Source organism: Podarcis melisellensis (genome assembly GCF_964234715.1).
Source record: "Podarcis melisellensis genome assembly, chromosome: 13".
In the NCBI taxonomy this organism is placed as follows: domain Eukaryota; kingdom Metazoa; phylum Chordata; class Lepidosauria; order Squamata; family Lacertidae; genus Podarcis; species Podarcis melisellensis.
The window spans coordinates 15,273,472-15,290,709 of record NC_138545.1 but is presented as its reverse complement, the minus strand read 5'-3'; the positions used below and the strand labels follow the sequence as shown (position 1 = coordinate 15,290,709).

Here is a 17,238-nt window from a genome sequence, read left to right as displayed (position 1 = left end):
TGTGGTGTATCAGAACCTGGGGCACTGCCTTGAAGGAAATATTGGCACAGATAAGGCTAGTGATATAGGACGAGGGAGGGAGGGCAGAAAAGAGACCTGAAAGTAAACGATGAAGCTCTGGACAATATAAAACGACAAATGACCTATGCTCATGTTTTAGAAGCCACACATCTGCAATTTTGACTGAAGAGGTAGAGCAGCCAGAAGCTAAACGTTTCGGTTCTGAAATGGGAACCACGGAGTGTCAGATTTAGAGACACCAACTGATCCTCCTACTTTAGCAAAGAGGGGGAAACCTCTAAACCAGGCTTCCTCAACCTTGGCCCTCCAGATGTTTTTGGCCTACAACTCCCAGGACCAGTGGTCAGGGATGATGGGAATTGTAGTCCCAAAACATCTGGAGGGCCGAGGTTGAGGAAGCCTGTTCTAAATGTACATGCAAGACACATTAAAGCCACATGACCGCAGCCTGGAGAGGGCAGCACCAACATCCCGTAGCTTCAGCGAACGATGCCTTTCTGAACATCTCCAAAACTGCCACCTTGACAACAGCATCATTCAATTTTTAATTTTAGCAGTAGAGGAAGGCAGAAGTTGAAACGTTTTGCCATCGGAATAAAATGTTTCCTGTTAATTGCAGCGAGCCCTGTGTGTGTGTGCAAAAGCAGATACCTGCAAAGCCAGGATTAGTCTCCCTAGCTTACTCTCTGCCAAAGATATTGGCAACTCTGGAGCAGCGTTGGCTAACCTGCGGCCCATCCAGGTGTTTGAACTACAGCTCCCATCATCCCCGACTGTTGGCTTGTGCTGGCTGGGGCTGATGGGAGATGGAGTTCAAGAACTTCCGGAGGTACAGAGGCGGCCCTCCTTTCCGGGCTGCTCAGATTCCTTTCTCTTCTTGTAAACAGGACGAAGCGAAATGGTGTCCTCAGACAATTGCCAACAGCACAGCTTTGTCTGACAAGCATCTAAGGGAGCTGGAGGGCCAGATCCCTGCAGAAACTGTACCCAAAGAGACTTGTTATACCTGGATGCTTCTGGGAAAGGGAGGGTGTGGGTCTACTGATGACGCCTCAGGGGAGGAAGATGTGATGGTAGAAAGGTATCAGTCAGATCAGCCTGGAGGCTTCTCAGATGATGGGTTGGGTCATGTTTTCAGAGGTGAGTGCAAGTTGTCTGTGTGTCTGAACAGGGAGAGTGTTGTTTAAATTTTAGCATCAGTGCACCTTTCTAAAGGCATTTGTGGCTCAGTTCTTCCTTGATCTGTTCTATTTACATCTGCTCTTGGGAGGCATCAGTTTGGGTGTTGCTTGTTTGAATGCTTGGTAGACGTAAGAGCCGTTTTACTCCTTCCAGATTTCTGGAATGATTATGATGCATTCTGAAACAACACACATATAGCGCCCACTATAGTGCGATAGTCACTCACACAGAATTTTACAGGAAACCAACTCAAAATAAGAGAATAATGCTATATGCACTGTATCTGAGTGCAATAACGTTCAGCTTAAAAATCTTGCTTGAGGCAACCTGCTGCTGGGCGGATGTTGCTGGACTTCAGTTCTCAGTACGTCAGGGATGATGGGATTTGTAATCCAAGAACATCTGGAGAGCAACAGGCCCAAATGGCTTCCTTCAGCAGAACTTGCATTCTATAGTTCATTTGGAGATTAGTGTTTTCCCACAAATTGGTTTGGCATTGCAGCCAGCCTTGGCAAATGCTCCACTGAGTCACCCGCTAAGGCTGTAAAGTATGCATTGATTGATCAGTCAAAACTTGATTTCAGAACTTCATTTTGAGTTTTAAAAATTGCCTCGGGGTAATTCCAGTGTAGCAAGATGTGATAGTTCAAATATTAGGCAAGTTAACAGAAGCTGGGTTTATCCACAGCTGTTAGTCTTGGTTGCAAAACATGATCTCCACGTTTAGATGCAGTCTACTTCTGGAGAAGATCAGGTACTGGGGACAAACAATGCAGCTGAGCTCCTGTCTTCGTGTCCTCCCCGTGAGCTTTTCAGAAGTATCAACCAGCTCATTTTTGTAAACAGAAAAACGTGTTAGCTCTGCCTTCCCCATCCTGAAAACACCGACTGTCACATAGGATGATCAGAGGTCTTCCACAGGTCAGTTTTTATGGGAAAGAAACATGTTAGATGCCTTTTCTTTCCAGATTAGATGCCTGGTTAGTGAACAGTTTTGTTTCCCAAGGTGCAGGTATCAGGCTTTCTTTTGAGCAGTGGCAAAATGTGTTCCTTGCATGGGGAAGATCCGCAGCATATTCAATTCATGGGATCCTTCAAAGTCCCCTCTGTTGTGCATTCATGTTTATTTGTGCTCATTGGGGTACTGCCGTGGTTATATGTGATGCTGCTCTCAATACTATTTGCTCCCACAAAAGTTTTGAAGAGGACATGCTGCTTTGTTCCCAAATTTTGCTCACCCTGTAACTTCCTGCTGAAATCTTGTGTGTGTATATTTTCTTCACCTTAGCTCCACACCACAACCCCATACATCTGACGCTAAAAGGGGGGACTTCCAAGTCAGTGTGTGTGTGTCAGATAAGTCAAAATTAAGTCCCGAAACCTCTGCCAGGGCTAATCCACTTTTCCTCTGCTCTTTCCAGGCATGGCCCACACTTTAAAGCACAGCGTCCAAGCACCCTTTCCCTGCCACTCTGGTGCTTTCCCCACAAGAACACGCTCTTTAAAATTCAATCAGCGCAAACAGCAACCCGCAGATAACCTGAATTGATGTTTGCTCTCATTGAGTGTGGAAGAGCAGATTTTTTTTGTGGGAAAAGCTCTGGAGCAAAAAAACCACACTTGGACACAGAACTTTGCTGGACAGAGAGGCAAAGGCGAGTGTGGGTAAGCCCTGTGCTAAGCAATGGGAAGAGAACTGTAGATCATTTGCGACTGGCTAGCTTTCCCCATCTATGTTTCCGATCTTCTGCAGCTGAGTCATTCTCTGTTGCGGGCCATGACCAATCATTCTTCCCTGGTGAGCGAGTTCATCTTTGTCAGTTTCTCTGGGCTGCCGCAGCTGCGAATGCTCCTTTTTGCGCTGGTCCTTTCCATGTACACTGTGTCGCTCGCAGGGAATTCCATCATCACCACCGTGATCAAGTTAAACCCGGCCCTCCACACGCCCATGTACTTCTTCTTGACGAACCTGTCTCTGTTGGAAATATGCTACACCACAGCCATTGTCCCCAAGATGCTGGCTAACCTGTTGTCGGAGAATGGGAGGATCTCTCTCTGGGGCTGCGCTACCCAGATGTACTTTTTCACCCTCTTTGGCATCACGGAATGCTGTCTCCTTGCTGCCATGGCTTACGACCGCTATGTGGCCATTTGCAACCCGTTGCGGTACAGTGTTGTCATGAACCGAGGCGTCTGTGCCCAGCTTTCAGTGGCCTCATGGTCGGTGGGAGTGATGGTTGGACTGGGTCAAACGAACTATGTCTTTAGCCTGACCTACTGCGGGCCCAACAGGATCAACCACTTCTTCTGTGACATCCCTCCTCTCCTGACGCTAGCATGTGGCGATACTTCAATGAACGTTGTTGCAGTCTATATGGTGGCTGTACTTTTCATCACGGCCCCTTTCCTTCTGATCCTCACGTCCTATGTATACATCATCACCTCTATTTTGAGGATGCCATCAGCCGAGGGCAGGCACAAGGCCTTCTCCACTTGCTCGTCCCATCTCATCGTTGTCTCCCTGTTCTACGGTTCAGGCATCATTACGTACCTTAGGCCCAAATCCAGCTACTCGGCATCAAGCGACAAGCTGCTGGCCTTGTTCTACACAGTTGTGACCTCCATGTTGAACCCCATAATCTACAGTTTGAGGAACAAGGAGGTCAAAGCGGCCTTGATGAAAACCATGGGTAGGAAACTATGTTGTGTGGAATGTAAAAAGTGATCGTCGCTGGGATGGTACCTCAGGGCACCACCCATATAATAAACTTGAATAAAACTTTTCTGACAGAAAACCTGTTTTCATCTAAATTCTTACCACACTTGCTGAGGACATGTGCCTCTAAATAGCCCCAAGCTGCTTCCCTGTGTTCAGGAAACATAAATACTGCAAGGAATTTAGCTCAAATGCCGGGTTAAGGCAGGGCAATCCAGATGCTGTGGGATTATGAATCCTATAAATCCTAACCTTCAGCTACACTGGCTGAGGTTGATCTGAGTTGGAAGTCTTACAACATCTGGAGAGCTACAGGTTCCCACCCCTATGCTAGGGGAACTGCCTCCCACAGAGATTCTGGCTCTGTGTTAAAAGGTAAAGGTACCCCTACCCGTACGGGCCAGTCTTGACAGACTCTAGGGTTGTGCGCCCATCTCAATAAAGAGGCCGGGGGCCAGCGCTGTCCGGAGACACTTCCGGGTCACGTGGCCAGCGTGACATCGCTGCTCTGGCGAGCCAGAGCCGCACACGGAGACGCCGTTTACCTTCCCGCCAGTAAGCGGTCCCTATTTATCTACTTGCACCCGGGGGTGCTTTCGAACTGCTAGGTTGGCAGGTGCTGGGACCGAGCAACGGGAGCGCACCCCGCCGCGGGGATTCGAATCGCCGACCTTTCGATCAGCAAGCCCTAGGCGCTGAGGCTTTTACCCACAGCGCCACCCGTGTCCCCTGGTTCTGTGTTACTGGAGGACAAATTATGGTTGGTTTGGTAGAGATGAACCAACCTGCACACTAACCAGAATACCAAAAGGAGGTACCGTAAGTGTAGGTCATTTAATCTGCACCACAGAATGCCCCTGTTAGGTACTTTGGGGAACAATGGAGATGGATCATGGTTTTTCAGATAATCAAGGTTCATTGGGAGAAACATGACAAAGTAGACAAATTATTAACTATAATTCCTGCCAGGCACAGAGGGGCAGAAGAGGGGTCATGGTGCACTTGTGTATTGCATACCTCCAACATCTTGCTGATCAAAATCAGGACCCTCATTTTCTGGTTCTGAGCTCTCGCAGGAAGGAGCTGATTCACATGAGAGCACGAGACCAAAACACAAGTATCCTTTGCTTGGACATGGACTGGGAAAGTGAGGACCTGTTGCCTAGAAAGTGCGAGACAAAAGGTAAATGTGGATAAGCCCTATGTAGAGGAGTTGGAGATGGCTGCTTCTTTATTTCTTTGGCGATCACTCGTAGCTGAGTAAGATTGTCTTCCATAAACACAGTTTTAACAGTGAGTCCCCAAGTGACAGTGGAGGCCAATACTGGATCCACACATCCTTCCACAGTGGGGAACGTAGGTTTCTGGATAGGAGTTGATCATGGTGAGGGTTTGCCAAGTGTGCCTTCCTCTTAGCACGTTTCTCCCTTTCATCCTGAGTTTGAGCGTCTTCAGAGCCCACAACATCTGTAAAGGCTGTTCTCCAGTTGGAGTGCTCACAATATTTCCCAGTTGTTAGTGTTTATACTACATTTTTTTAGATTTGCCTTGAGACAGTCTTTAAACCTCTTTTGTTGACCACCAGCATTACGCTTTCCATTTTAAAGTTTGTAATAGAGTAGTTGCTTTGGAAGACGATCATCAGGCATCCACACAACATGACCAGTCCAATGAAGTTGGTGTTGAAGAATCATTGCTTCGACACTGGTGATCTTTGCTTCTTCCAGTACACTGGCATTAGTTCGCCTATCTTCCCAAGTATATGTAAATTTTTTCATAGACATTCATTACCCTTAGCAATGACCTTCCATAACTGTTTTCATAACTGCTTCGACATAATCTCCTAACAGTTTTATAACTGTTCTGGGGCTCATTCAGAAGTTGACTGAGCTGCATCTGTAGACACTTGTTTGTAAGGACTCAAAATACATAGACTGGGCTTGGTTTCAGGCTCCCTAGATGCGGCCTTTTAAGCTTGTGAGGGAAGTAGCTGAACTGTGGGGAGCATAAGATGCACTCTTTACAGGAGGGATGCTGGCCAAACTACTTTATTTAGAACAAACTCAAACACACATACAGGGGTGCACCTAGGAGTTGGTCCGCTCAGGGCCAGGGGGAGCACAAAAACCGTGACTCTCCACTCTGCCTCAGAGTGGCTAGGAGCCTGCCTGCATGCTCAGAAAATGGACCGATGGAGGAGGAGGAGGAGGAGAAGCAGCCCAGACTGTGATTACCATGGAGAATGTCACTGGTGGGGCATGAAAGGAAATGAAAAGAAATCTTTTTGAGTTTCTTGTCCCTGTTCTATTCCAGCTTCAGAGGCCCCAATACAGGTCCTTGTGAAGGGTGCAAGGGAGCCTAGGTACGCCTCTGCACACAAGACACGATAAAAGCCCACAAAAAAATCTCTCTTCAATAACCTGAAGGACTAGTCTCTACAGCTCCTGACCTTTTTTTTTGGGGGGGGGGACGTGGACCAGAACTGCTTCACACTTTGGTGAACTTGAATACATAAAACACAGACTGCATTCCCTTAACAGTACAGGGAGCAGCTTCTGGAATGAATAATTTTCCCAGGGCTGCAGCTTATTGTGCTGGGAAATCAAGCACACCTTTTTGTCTCATCATTGGTCATTGGAGACATAAAGAGATGTTTGCTGGCACTGAGGCAGAGCTCTGGCTCCTCATGCTGGGACTTAAAGGGAAAGGCTGGGCTGCTGGAGGAACAGACTCTTCCTTGATCTCAAGGCAGATGAGAGGCATTCTTAAGTGAGACCTTTGGAGGAATGAATATGCACCAGTCATTGCAAGTGTGTATTAGCTATTGGCTTAATGGGGCTGTTATGATGAAGGTCAAGGATGCAGGAAGTGGGGAACACTTGCCTTTTGCTCCACTCTTTCCAGGCACAGGTCAGTGCTTAAAAGATGCGGAGGGTTTTTTTGCTTCAGAGTTTCCCTGTGGAAACCTACTCTTCAGTGCTCAATCGGAGCAAACATCAATTTGGGTTCTCCACAGATTGCTGTCTGCTCCTACTGAGCTTTAGAGAGTCGGCTTTCACAGGCAAAGCTCTGGAGTAAAAAAAAAAAAAAAGATGTTTGGACATGGAACTTTAAAGTGGGAACCGTGACTGGAAAGAGCGGAGGAATGGTGAGTGTAGATAAGCCCTTAGCGAGTGCAGAGAGAAGGAGCAAGGCTCCTCAATGGCAAGGTTATATGGTAAGGGAGTGGTACATGGAATGTTCTGGAAAGGATGTTCAGGTGAATAGAAAGATGCCTTAGATGAGAATTCTCACAGAAAAATTCAAAAATCCTGTTTAGAACAAAGGCTTTATTAGGCCAAACAAAATGTTATGGAATGGAAAGCAAATCTTTGAGTTCTCCAGAATGCTTCAGCTGGCTAGGTAGTAAACACTCTTGCAGATAAGGAATTGGTTAAGTAAAAGAAAGCAAAGGATTAAACGGACACTTCTCCTACTGGAGAGTTTCAGAAAGTGGAGTCCCCCAAGGTTCGGTATTGGGACCTGTGCTTTTAATCTTGTTCCTAAGTGATGAGGTGTCAGGTGTGAGAATTGAGGTAGCCAAGTTTGTTAATGATACTAATTGTTCAGTGCCATTAAAACAAAAAGCGATTGCAAAGAGCTCTGAAGGACCTACTCAAACCGAATGAAATAAGATGGGAAATACAATTAAATGTAAACAAGTGATGCATGTTGGTGCAAAAAAAAAAAAAAAGAATAAATCTTAATCTCACATATTTACACATGGGGTCACAACTTCCAGTGGCTGACCAGGAAAGAGACCTTGGGGTTGTAAATTGATGGCTCAGTAAAGATGTTGACCCAGTGTCCAAACCCCATTGAGGTAAATGTGAATATTGGATCGTTTGCCCCAGTGTGGATCCCTTCACATTCTCTTACATTGAATTGTACTTTCCCATTTAATTTCTCACAATCCCGATTTGGAGAGATCCTCTTGGAGCTCATCTCAATCCCTACTATGCCCGCAGCATTCAACATGTTTCATGTGTCTCTTATGCTTCCAAACTCTTCCAGGAAAGCTCCTTTCTGAATGGTGAAATAGGGAATGGCACCCTAGTGACAGAATTTATCCTAACCGGACTTTCTGATCTCCCAGCTGTCCGCTTCTCCCTCTTTGCTGCCTTTTTCCTCATCTACCTGGTCACCCTGATAGGAAATGGTGCTATCTTGCTTGCCATAGCAGCTGACTCTCATTTGCACAACCCCATGTATTTCTTCCTCACTAATCTTTCCCTGCTGGACATCTGCTGCCCCACAGCTACGGTGCCCAAGATGCTGGAGAACCTCTTGTCAGCGAGCAATACCATTTCCTTTGTTGGCTGTGTGCTGCAACTCTACTTCCTGATAGCCTTGGCAGGGACAGAGGTCTTCCTCTTGGCTCTCATGGCCTATGACCGCTATGTGGCCATATGCAACCCTCTGCGATACACGGTCATCATGAGCAAGAAGCTGTGTCTTCAGATGGCTGCTGGTACATGGGTCACAGGGTTCCTCAACTCCCTTCTACACACAGTGTTGACTTTCACTTTACCTTTCTGCAGATCCAATAGAGTCAATCAATATTACTGTGACATCCCTCCAGTCTTGGCCTTATCATGTGCTTCCACCTATGTGGCTGAGATGGTTGTCTTCATTGTTGGTGGGATTTTGGGTGTGGGGGCTTTTCTGGTGACGCTGGTCTCCTACATCCACATCATCTCCACCATCCTTAGGATACGTTCTGCTGAGGGGAAACGCAAGGCCTTCTCCACTTGTGCCTCTCATCTTATGGTAGTGGGCCTCTTCTATGGCACAATCCTCTTCACTTACTTAAGGCCTTCTTCCAGCCACCATCCAGACCAGGACAGGATGGTGAGCATGCTCTATGGGGTAATTACGCCCATGTTGAACCCCTTGATCTACAGTCTCAGAAATAAGGAGGTGAAAGGGGCTTTGAAGAGGGTAATAGTTCATAAATGCTTAAAGAGCAAATGTGTGGCTTAGTTATTTGTATTTCTCAGTTAAGTTGGAATGAGCGCATAAGTAATCCTGAGCCAAGGAAAAGTAGTACAGTATATCCAATTTTTGAAAGGGAAAACACAGGTAACCCTTTGCCTCAGTTTCCTGAGTTTTTTTGAATACCAAAAAGAAAAAAATTGTAAAACTCTCTCTCCCATCAGTCTCTCTAGACACCAGGAATAAGTAACTTTGAATTGGTTGAACATTTTGCTTGATGTGATAGGGAGACTTTTATTCTTGGTTCTCCTTGTGGCTCTGGTCATTTCAGTTATAGGTTTATGTTTCCGCATATCTTGTGAGTCAAAGGATGTGGCGTGCCACACTGGTGTGGCAGTAGAGGATGGCAAGTGTGGCAAGAATATCCAAGGACGCTGAGTATTATATTTTGGGGATGGTTCATGTTCTTGTGTAGCTGCATTGCTTAATACTTTCTGGATGTCCCATGAGCATATTATGAAGTAGTTGTGTTCTATGTTATAAATCAAGCACTGCTGGGAGTTGTTCCTTTTCCTTTTCCAATGTATTTCTCATCAATAAACAATTCAGTGTGGTGTGAGGTAATTTTTATTCTGAAAGTGTGGCCCAGAGAAAAGAAGTTTGAGAAACTGAAACTGACACAGGGACAAATAGAGGAAGACGCCTTCACCCTGGTTTGGTTCCCCTTTATCACATACACAGCCCAACAAGAGAACAACAAGAATCCTCCAACAGCATGCGAATCAATCTGGCTAATATGATTCAAAAATACATGCTCACACACAAAAACAGCTCTCACTAAAGCCAACCAAAGACAACCAACCACACCCTCAGCCACTCTTTTCAAATAAATGTTTTACAAATTTTAAAATATCCAATGACTTCTCTTTGAAGACAATTTGTAAGACATTACACAGAGCTATATTTAGCCGGTAAAGAAAATAAGGACAGAATTGTGGAATATTTAAAGCAGAATAATGTACCAAAATTTCCTAAAGAGAAAATTAATGATTTAAATGCACCAATGACCGCTCCCCGCTTAAAACGGGGGGCGCCCTTTGCGTGGACGCGTGCAGCCCTGGATCTGGAGTGGCCCCATCAGCATAGGCTTTGCCTTCCCTCAGGTGGGATACCTGGAGGTCACCGCCTACCTCAGTGAGTTGTCCAATCCCACTTGGGGGAAGCGTTGCCAGGGAAACCAGGCCAGGTAGGGGGAGGGATTACCTGCCCACACAATAGAGGGAGGATCTTACCTGGTAATCCTCACTTGGCAACAGTGGAACTGCATCAGGTAATTAATCAAACGAAATTAGGTAAATCACCAGGGTCAGATGGTTTATCAACAAAATATTATAAAAAACTACAAGATGGTGGCTCTCCCCACTGGAAGTTATATCCTTGAAAGTTAAATGCAAAAAGTGAATGGGCTGTTATATAAAGAGCTGTTAACGGAAGTAGAACAATACTTTAAAAGGAAAAAAATAGAGGATATAAGACGCTTAGTAACTGATTGGTTACAATATACCCAATTAAATGATATATTTAACATGGATAAAAGGAATGGATTTAATAAGGAAATTTCAAGGTTTGAAAAAGATTTACTTGAAAATAATGTGAAGTTACTTTCAAAAATGTATAAGCTGTTGCTAGAATGGTATACTAAAGATGAAGAAGTTAAATCGGTAATGATACAATGGGCAAAAGATATTGGGCATAATATACAATTTTCATCTTGGGAAAAGTTATGGAGGGAAGATTTAAAATTTACAGCATGTTGTATGTTGAAGGAAAACTATATGGAAATGATGTATCGTTGGTATCTAACACCTACTAAACTAGCAAAAATGTATAAAATTGCTTCAAATATTTGTTGAAAATATAAGGAGAAAGAAGGCACCTTCTACTGTATGTGGTGGATGTGCAAAATAACAAAAGCATTCTGGGAAATGATATACAATTAGTTGAAAAAAATGTTTAAAATAACTTTTGTGGGGAAAAACCAGAAGCCTTTTTTACCAGGAATTTTAGGTGCAGAAATACCAAAGGAACAGAAAAGAGTATTCATGTATGCAATGACAGCAACGTGGATACTTTTGGCCCAGAGATCAAAAGAAGTTAAAGTCCTGACCAGAGAAGAATGGTTGATAAAGATGATGGACTACACAGAAATGGCGGAAATGACTGAAAAAATTAGAAACCAAGAAGACAGAAACTTTAACAAGTATGGGAAACATTTATAAGTTACCTCGGAGAACACTGTAAACAACTAAAAACTTTGGCAGGATTGTAACAACACTTGTAATCTAACAAGAACTATGGTAAAAATGGAATGCAGTTGAAAAAGATTGACAATGGAATCCATGGAGGGGGGGAGGGAAGTGCAAGGATTCAGGAAATCCTATATGTTTATGATTATGCTTACTATTTGAATATAAATGTAAGTTGAAAAAACTGAATAAAAACATTATAAATATAAAATAAAATATCCAATAACTTCATTTCTTCTCTTTCCATGGTTCATTTTACATATCTTACATCCCTGCATATTTTACATTAACCATTCAAATCAATTTTCCACTATTACGGTACATCCATCAAGATTCATTTACTCTGCTGAATTTATCTGAACACTGCCAGCATTATCAGATGTACACACTTATTTTCCATATACTCAATAAACATGTTCCAGTCTTCTTTAAACGTATGTTCTTCTTGCTCTCTTATTCTTTATGTAGATTCCAAACACTTTCCCCCCTTTGCCTTGCTGCTTTCCCCAGGTAAATCCATGAAAACCTGAATATGACTTCCCTTCCACCTTTTTCCTGGTTCCTTTGGTTTTCTACTACTCCATGTAATCCACATCTTTTTAACTATCCAATTTGTTATCTATTAAAAACTCTTATCTATTTCAACTCTGCTGGATGTACTTGAGACCTGCTAAGCTATGTATTTGTTTAAACTGGTTCTATAAGAATTGGTTCTATAAGAAACAGCAAAAAAGGTACAGGTAAAGGAACCCTGGACAGTTAAGTCCAGTCAAAGGCATCCATGCAGTTGCGGCACTCATCTCGCTTTCAGGCCGAGGGAGCTGGCGTTTGTCCACAGACAGCTTTCCGGGTCATGTGGCCAGCATAACTAAACCGCTTCTGGTGCAACAGAACACTGTGACGGAAACCAGAGCACATGGAAACGCTGTTTACCTTCTCACCACAGCAGTACCTATTTATCTACTTGCACTGGTGTGCTTTCGAACTGCTAGGTTGGCAGGAGCTGGGACAGAGCAATGGGAGCTCACCCCGTTGCGGGGATTCAGACCACCGCTGACCTTCTGATCGGCAAGCCCAAGAGGCTCAGTGGTTTAGACCACAGCGCCACTCGTGTCCCTATAAGAAACAGTATAGACACTTGTTCGGAGGGACTCAGAATACATAGACTGGGCTTATTGTAAGACTCCCCGGATGTGGCTCTTTAAGGGAAGAGGGAAGTAGCTGAACTGTGGGGGGGACGATTGATCAGGTTGGCCCCCCTGCTAAGGGCAGAATGCCTGGACCAGAACCACTTCAAACTTGGGTAAATTGGAACACATGAAACATAGATTGCATTATCTTAATATTCCAGGGAGCAGCTTCGTGAATGAATATTATTCACAGGGCTTCAGCTTATTGTGCTGGGAAATCAAGGACACATTTTTTTTCTTATCATTGGTCATTGGAGACATAAAGAGATGTTTGCTGGTGCTGAGGCAGAGCTCTGGCGCCTGCGATTCCCTTGTGCTCCTCATGCTGGGACTTAAAGGGAAAGGCTGGGCTGCTGGAGGAACAGACTCTTCCTTGATCTCAAGCCGGATGAAAGGCATTCTTAAGTGTGAATATGCGCCAGTCATTGCAAGTGTGTATTAGCTATTAGTTTAATGGGGGTATTGTTATGATTAAGGTCAAAGATGAAGGAAGCTGGGAACACGTAATGTTTATAAGGGTTAATTACACTCATCTTTTGCTCCACTCTTTCCAGGTACAGGTCCCCACTTAAAAGCTCCATGTCCTCTATTTTTTACCTCAAAGTTTTCCCCACAAAAATATGCTCTTTAGCACTCAGTCGGAGCAAACATCAGTTCGGGTTCTCCACAGATTGCTGTTTGCTCCTACTGAGCTTTAGAGAGTGGCTTTTCACAGGCGCTGCTCTGGAACAACAACAACACGGTGCTTGGACATGGAGATTTAGAATGCAGACTGTGACCGGAAAGAGCTGAGGAAAGGTAAGCATAGATAAGCCCTTAGCTAGTACAGATAGAAGGAGCAAGGCTCCTCAATAGAAAGGATCTATGGAATGGGAGTGATATATGGAATGTTCTGGAAAGGATGTTCAGGTGAATAGGAAGATGTCTTAGATGAGCGTTCTCACAGAAAAATTCAAAAACCCACATTCGAGTAAAGACTGTATTAGGCCCAACAAAATATTAGGAAATGGTAAGCAAATGTTTGAGTTCTCCAGAAGGCTTCAGGTGGCTAGGTGGCAAACACTCTTGCGGATTAGGAATTGGCTATGTTAGAAAGAAGCAGAGGAATAAAGGGACACTTCTCCAACTGGAGAGATTTAGAAAGAGTCCCCCCCAAGGTTCTGTATTGGGACCTGTGCTTTTAATCTTCTTCCTAAGTGATGAGGTGTCAGGTGGCCAGGTTTGTTGATGATACAAAATTGTTCAGGGCCATTAAAACAAAAGGAGAGGCCTTCAACATGCTTTATGTGTCTCTTATGCTTTCAAACTCTTCCAGGAAATCTCCTTTCTGAACGGAGAAATTGGGAACGGCACGCTAGTGACACAATTCATCCTAATGGGAATTTCTAATCTCCCTGTGGTTCGCTTCTCCCTGTTTGCTGCCATTTTGCTCATCTACCTGATCACACTGGTAGGAAACGGCACAATTCTTCTTGCCATAGGAATTAGCTCTCACTTGCACACCCCCATGTATTTCTTCCTCAGCCACCTTTCCTTGCTGGACATCTGCTTCCCGACAGCTACAGTGCCCAAGATGCTGGAGAACTTCTTGTTAGAGATCAATACCATTTCCTTTGCTGGCTGTGTGCTACAACTCTACTTCCTGGTGGCACTGGTAGGGACAGAGGTCTACCTCTTGTCTGCCATGGCCTATGACCGCTATGTGGCCATATGCAACCCTCTACGATACACAGTTATCATGAGTAAGAAGCTTTGTCTTCAGCTGGCAGCGGTTACCTGGGTCACAGGGTTCCTCAACTCCCTTCTGCACACAGTAATGACGTTCACTCTACCTTTCTGCAGATCCAATAAAGTCAATCAATACTACTGTGACATCGCACCAGTGCAGGCATTATCGTGCGCTTCTACTTACACAGCTGAAATGTTGGTCCTTATTGTTGGTGGGTTTTTGGGTGTGGGGGCTTTCTTTGTGACGCTGGTCTCTTACATCTACATCATCTCCACCATCCTTAGGATCCGTTCTGCTGAGGGGAAACGCAAGGCCTTCTCCACTTGTGCATCCCATGTAATTGTCGTGCTCCTCTTCTATGGTACCATGATTTTCACTTACATTAGGCCTCTCAACAGCCGCCATCCAGACCGGGACAGGATGGTGAGCATGCTGTCTGGGGTGATTACCTCCATGTTGAATCCCTTGATCTACAGCCTTAGGAATAAGGAAGTAAAGGTGACCTTGAAGAGGGTGATAGTTCATATGTGCTTAAAGAGGGAATGTGTGTCTTAGTTATTTGTATTTCTCTGTTAGATTAAAATAGACACATAAGTAAATCTGAGCCAAGGAAGTGTAGTCTACATATTTTTTGAAAGGGAAAACAAAGGTAACATTTTGTCTCAGTTTTGTGGGAGTTTATTGAATACATAAAATAAGAATATGTAAAAGAGAAAATGTAAAACTCTCTCCAGACATTTGGGATAAGTAACTTCGAATTGGTTGAACATTTTGCTTGATGTAATATGGAGACTTTTATTCTTGGTTCTCCTTGTGCCTCTGGTCGCTTCAGTTATAGGTTTATTTTTCCACATATCTTACGAGTCAAAGGATGTGGCGCGCCACACTGGTAAGGTAGGAGAGGATGCCAAGTGTGGCAGGAAGATCCAAGGACGGTCAATATTATAGTTTCGGGATAGTTCATGGTCTTATGTAGCTGCATTGTTTAATACTTTCTGGATGTCCCATGAGCATATTATGAAGTAGTTGTGTTCTATGTTATAAATCAAGCACAGCTAGTTGTTCCTTTTCCCTTTCCAGTGTATTTCTTATCAATGAACAATTCAGTGTGGTGTGAAGTAATTTTTATTCTGAAAGTGTGGCCCAGAGAAAAAATTATGAGAACCAGTTTGCTAGAGTTTACATGACAGAGAAGACCCACCAGGAGGTCATAGAGCCAGGCTGAAGAAGACATGATGGAAAAGGATACTGCCAAGATGGTGTATTGTTCAAGTGAGGGCTCCTGTGTGGACTGGAATCCTGATTTTAAGACTAGAGAAATGAGAATCGAAGATAAACTGACACTGACTGATTCACCTATCCCTACATCAGGGAAAAGGGGTTGCAGCATGACCCACTCCCTGTTTTGACAATTCTTTATTTGCAGGAATGTGCTTGTTTGTTTGTACTGAGTATTAGAGATTTGTAGATTGGATTAACAGCAAGGGTTAAGGCAAGAAACCTTGTGAAACTTTGAGAACCTATTATTTCAGCTCTGTGTTTGTTCCAATTGAAAATGTAGATCTGAGGCGAAGACAGGCTACATTGCCGGGGATCGTGTAGGATCAAGGGGCTGCACGCGACCCCGCAAAAAGCGCCCCCCATTTGAGGTGGGGAGCGGTCATTCTGGGATTTACTATTTTTGATGGCAAGTGGGAGAAAAGATTGCTACATATATGATTCTTGCCATGTCAGATGGGAGACTAAACATCTCTCTTCTCCCTCTCTTCCCCTCCATATGGGGGAGATTGTTTTCTGTACAGGAGCTTTCCTTTCAAGTGCTGAAATTTGATGTGGTAGAGTCCATACACAGAGTAACCACTTCCGTGAGCAGAAAGTACTAGGGATGATGAGGAGAGTGTTCTCGCTTGGCCCCATGTGTGCTGTTTGGATGTTCTAGGGACATTAAAGCCATGGACTTTGGACGAAACCATAATTATTTTTATACATCTTCTGAGGACCTTTTTGGAGGGAGCTCTGTGTTGGTAGATGAGATGGAGACTACACCATTATTGTGAACAATGACCTGTGGGACTCATGAGGCAGGTGAAAACACTTGCATGGTCCCATTTTGGGACGAGAGAAATGTGTATGTCCGTCGCTATATTTTAACATCAATACCTACAAGGAGCATGATCTCCCTGTGGTTTAATAACCTCTATGGGCTTTGTCTTGGAGGTCACCAAGTACCGTCAATTATAGACATTTTAATGGTAAGCCTTCCAAAATGTAGGCCCAGCTCCACATGTGTGATTCCTCATGAGTACATCTCATGGTACATCTCATCTACCAACCACATGTGTGATTCCTCATGAGGAACGGCTAAGGGAGCTGGGCATGTTTAGCCTGGAGAAGAGGAGGTTAAGGGGTGATATGATAGCCATGTTCAAATATATAAAAGGATGTCACATAGAGGAGGGAGAAAGGTTGTTTTCTGCTGCTCCAGAGAAGCGGACACGGAGCAATGGATCCAAACTACAAGAAAGAAGATTCCACCTAAACATTAGGAAGAACTTCCTGACAGTAAGAGCTGTTCGACAGTGGAATTTGCTGCCAAGGAGTGTGGTGGAGTCTCCTTCTTTGAAGGTCTTTAAGCAGAGGCTTGACAACCATATGTCAGGAGTGCTCTGATGGTGTTTCCTGCTTGGCAGGGGGTTGGACTCGAAGGCCCTTGTGGTCTCTTCCAACTCTATGATTCTATGATTCTATGATTCTATGATTCTTAGTGCTTGGACCCACTGATGACTTACGTTGCGATACAATAAAGTTGTTTCCGAGCATATGCAAAGTATCTCCTCCCATTGCTTGGTTAATCCTGCCATCCCCACATAACTGAATAAGCCACTGACTTCAGGTGTCACCATAATTGCTTTTGGTATTCTTATTCATACAGCACTACCCATGTTGGGTGTTCATCTGAGGTGCCCCCCTGATATCAGAGGAATTGCAGGTGATTCCATCATCTTCATTACACTTAACGATGCTCTGTGGGACTCATTTGGGAGGGAAAAACACTTGCATGGTCATATTTGGAAGGAGAGGAATAAAGCTTCATTTTTATATCAATATCTGCAGGGAGCA

General features: G+C 44.3%; 2 protein-coding genes across 2 annotated transcripts; both read left to right on the top strand.

The window, feature by feature from the left end:
- Nucleotides 1-109: 109 nt before the first annotated feature.
- On the top strand, nt 110-11,477 carry LOC309354739 (uncharacterized protein). Its single transcript, XM_081885000.1, has 2 exons — nt 110-3,924; nt 7,885-11,477. The coding sequence occupies exons 1-2, from the start codon at nt 2,981-2,983 to the stop codon at nt 8,939-8,941; spliced, it is 2,001 nt and encodes a 666-aa protein (XP_081741126.1). The 5' UTR covers nt 110-2,980; the 3' UTR covers nt 8,942-11,477.
- Nucleotides 10,564-14,673, top strand: LOC309354738 (olfactory receptor 5V1-like; the record flags this gene model as incomplete). The annotated part of the gene is made up of 2 exons (XM_081884999.1): nt 10,564-10,614; nt 13,705-14,673. The coding sequence occupies 2 exons, from the start codon at nt 10,564-10,566 to the stop codon at nt 14,671-14,673; spliced, it is 1,020 nt and encodes a 339-aa protein (XP_081741125.1).
- Between the last annotated feature and the right edge of the window lie 2,565 nt (nt 14,674-17,238).